The sequence below is a fragment of the Papio anubis genome, unplaced genomic scaffold (genome assembly GCF_008728515.1).
Source record: "Papio anubis isolate 15944 unplaced genomic scaffold, Panubis1.0 scaffold3935, whole genome shotgun sequence".
NCBI classification, from domain to species: Eukaryota; Metazoa; Chordata; class Mammalia; order Primates; family Cercopithecidae; genus Papio; species Papio anubis.
In genome coordinates this window covers 1-2,348 of record NW_022164096.1, presented here as the reverse complement: position 1 = coordinate 2,348, position 2,348 = coordinate 1, and the positions used below count along the sequence as shown (strand labels likewise).

At 53.5% G+C, this 2,348-nt stretch overlaps 1 protein-coding gene across 2 annotated transcripts; it reads left to right on the top strand.

The window, feature by feature from the left end:
- The first annotated feature begins 867 nt into the window (after nt 1-867).
- On the top strand, nt 868-1,998 carry LOC116273144 (ankyrin repeat domain-containing protein 24-like). 2 transcript variants are annotated; one of them, XM_031662100.1, is made up of 3 exons: nt 868-1,027; nt 1,217-1,323; nt 1,503-1,998. In XM_031662100.1, the coding sequence occupies exons 2-3, from the start codon at nt 1,250-1,252 to the stop codon at nt 1,759-1,761; spliced, it is 333 nt and encodes a 110-aa protein (XP_031517960.1). In that variant the 5' UTR covers nt 868-1,027; nt 1,217-1,249; the 3' UTR covers nt 1,762-1,998. The 2 variants fall into 2 exon arrangements, 1 of the variants encoding a protein (XP_031517960.1); XR_004181612.1 differs by having other exon boundaries at nt 872-1,027; nt 1,487-1,998.
- The last annotated feature ends 350 nt before the right edge of the window (nt 1,999-2,348 follow it).

Here is a 2,348-nt window from a genome sequence, read left to right as displayed (position 1 = left end):
GGGTGACAGAGCGAGACTCCATCTCAAAAAAAAAATAATAATAATAAAATAAAAAATCCAAAAGAAAATTAGCCAGGAGTGGTGGTGCATGCCCACACTCCCGGCCACTCAGGAGGCCAAGGCGAGCAGATTGCTTGAGCCCAAGAGTTCAAGAAAAGCCTGGGCAACATAGCAAGACCTTGTCTCTAAAAAAACAAAATAAAGTAAAAATTAGCCAGTCATGGTTGCACATGCCTGTAGTGTGGGTCTCATGCCTGTAATCCCAGCCCCTCGGGAGGCTGAGGCAGGAGGATTGCTTGAGCCCAGGAGTTCGAGACCAGCCTGGGCAACACAGTGAGACCCCGTCTCTACAGAAAGTAGAGGGAACCACAGTGCTTGGGACTAGCAGTTGGCAGACCTAGATCCTAGATCTGACTCTTCCTGTGACCCCACTGGGTGACCCCAGGCCTGGTTGGGCCTTGCTTTCTGCTTCTGTAAAATGCCAAATTTGCCTTTGTTACAAATCTCCCAGGGCACGTGGGAATTTCTCATGAAATAAAGGGGCAGGGTCACACCCAGGCAGAAAGTCCCCAGAAAAGGTTGAAGTCTCACCCTACCCCTACTCTTCCCCCTTTTGTTTTTCTTCCTTTCTTTTCTTGGTTTTTGAGACAAGATCTCACTCTGTCACCCAGGCTGGTGTGCAGTGGCGCCATCATGGCTCACTGCAGCCTTGAAACTCCTGAGCTCAAGCAGTCCTCCTGCTTCAGCCTCCCGAGTAGCTGGTTCCACAGACACATGCCACCACACCCAGATAATTTTTGCTTTTTTTTTTTTTTTTTTTAGAGACAGGATCTTGCTATGTTGGCCCAGGTTGGTCTCGAACTCCTGGGCTCAAGTGATCCTCCTGCCTCGGCCTCCCAAGGTGCTGGGATTACAGGGTTGAGCTACCACACCCGACAACCTTTTCTCTTTTGCAGTGGCTGGTGGCTGTCTCTCCTGTTCAGAGGTGCTCTGCTCCTTTAAGGCACATCTAAACCCCCAAGATCGGGTAAGCTTCTGGGATCTCTTTGGGGAAGATGTTATGCTTGAGGTATGCTGCCACCAAGTGGCAGTATCTCAGGCACCCTTTGAAAGCCTGAGAAAGTTCAAGGTGAAAACTCAAGGGCGGTTATATAGGCTTCTGCACCTCCTGGGGGTCAGTTTCTCATGCCATCACATCCCTCCTCCTCCCTACCAGTCAGGTGCAACACCCCTCATTATAGCAGCTCAGATGTGTCACACAGACCTGTGCCGTCTCCTGCTGCAGCAAGGAGCTGCCGTGAATGATCAGGACCTGCAAGGCAGGTGAGCATCTCCCCTCCCAGCCAGTCCACCCTATGCTGTGTGACCTTGGGCAAGACTCTTAACCTCTCTGAGTAAAGTGATCTAGCCAGCCTCCTCTTCCCAGCCCGGCCTGGGTGCTGAGGTGGGCGTGGGGGCTTGGGGGATGTTCTCATCTCCTCAGTAGCCCCCTCCCCTGGTAGGACGGCCCTGATGCTGGCCTGTGAGGGGGCCAGCCCGGAAACAGTGGAAGTCCTGCTGCAGGGCGGAGCCCAGCCGGGCATCACCGATGCGCTGGGGCAGGACGCGGCTCACTATGGCGTGCTGGCGGGGGACAAGCTCATCCTGCACCTTCTGCAAGAGGCGGCCCAGCGCCCCTCCCCACCCAGCGGTATGCAAGCCCCATCTCCCCGCTGCATTTGCTTCTTGGCAGCTTCTTGTCACCCGTTTTCTTTATCGTGAATAGTTTCAAGGTACCCCTGACTGTCTGCATTCTAGGAGGTCCCAGAGCTTACCCAATTCTACTCAGAACAGTTTCAAGGAGCCCCAGGGCATTTAGAGTAGTCTAGGAGGGGGTCTGCTTCTCCTTTCGTGGGTCATCTGTACAGTAAGAACTTTGTTGGCCGTTGGTGGCTCACGCCTGTAATCCCAGCACTTTGGGAGGCCAAGGTGGGTGGATCATGAGGTCAGGAGATCAAGACCATCCTGGCTAACATGGTGAAACCCCATCTTTACTAAAAATACAAAAAAAATGAGCCGGGCGTGGTGGCGGGTGCCTGTAGTCCCAGCTACTTGGAAGTCTGAGGCAGGAGAACGGGGTGAACCCGGGAGGCGGAGCTTGCAGTGAGCCTAGATCGTGCCACTGCACTCCAGCCCGGGCAACAGAGCGAGACTCCGTCTTAAAAAACAAAACAAGGCCGGGCGCGGTGGCTCAAGCCTGTAATCCCAGCACTTTGGGAGGCTGAGACTGGCGGATCATGAGGTCAGGAGATCGAGACCATCCTGGCTAACACAGTGAAACCACGTCTCTACTAAAAAATACAAAAAAC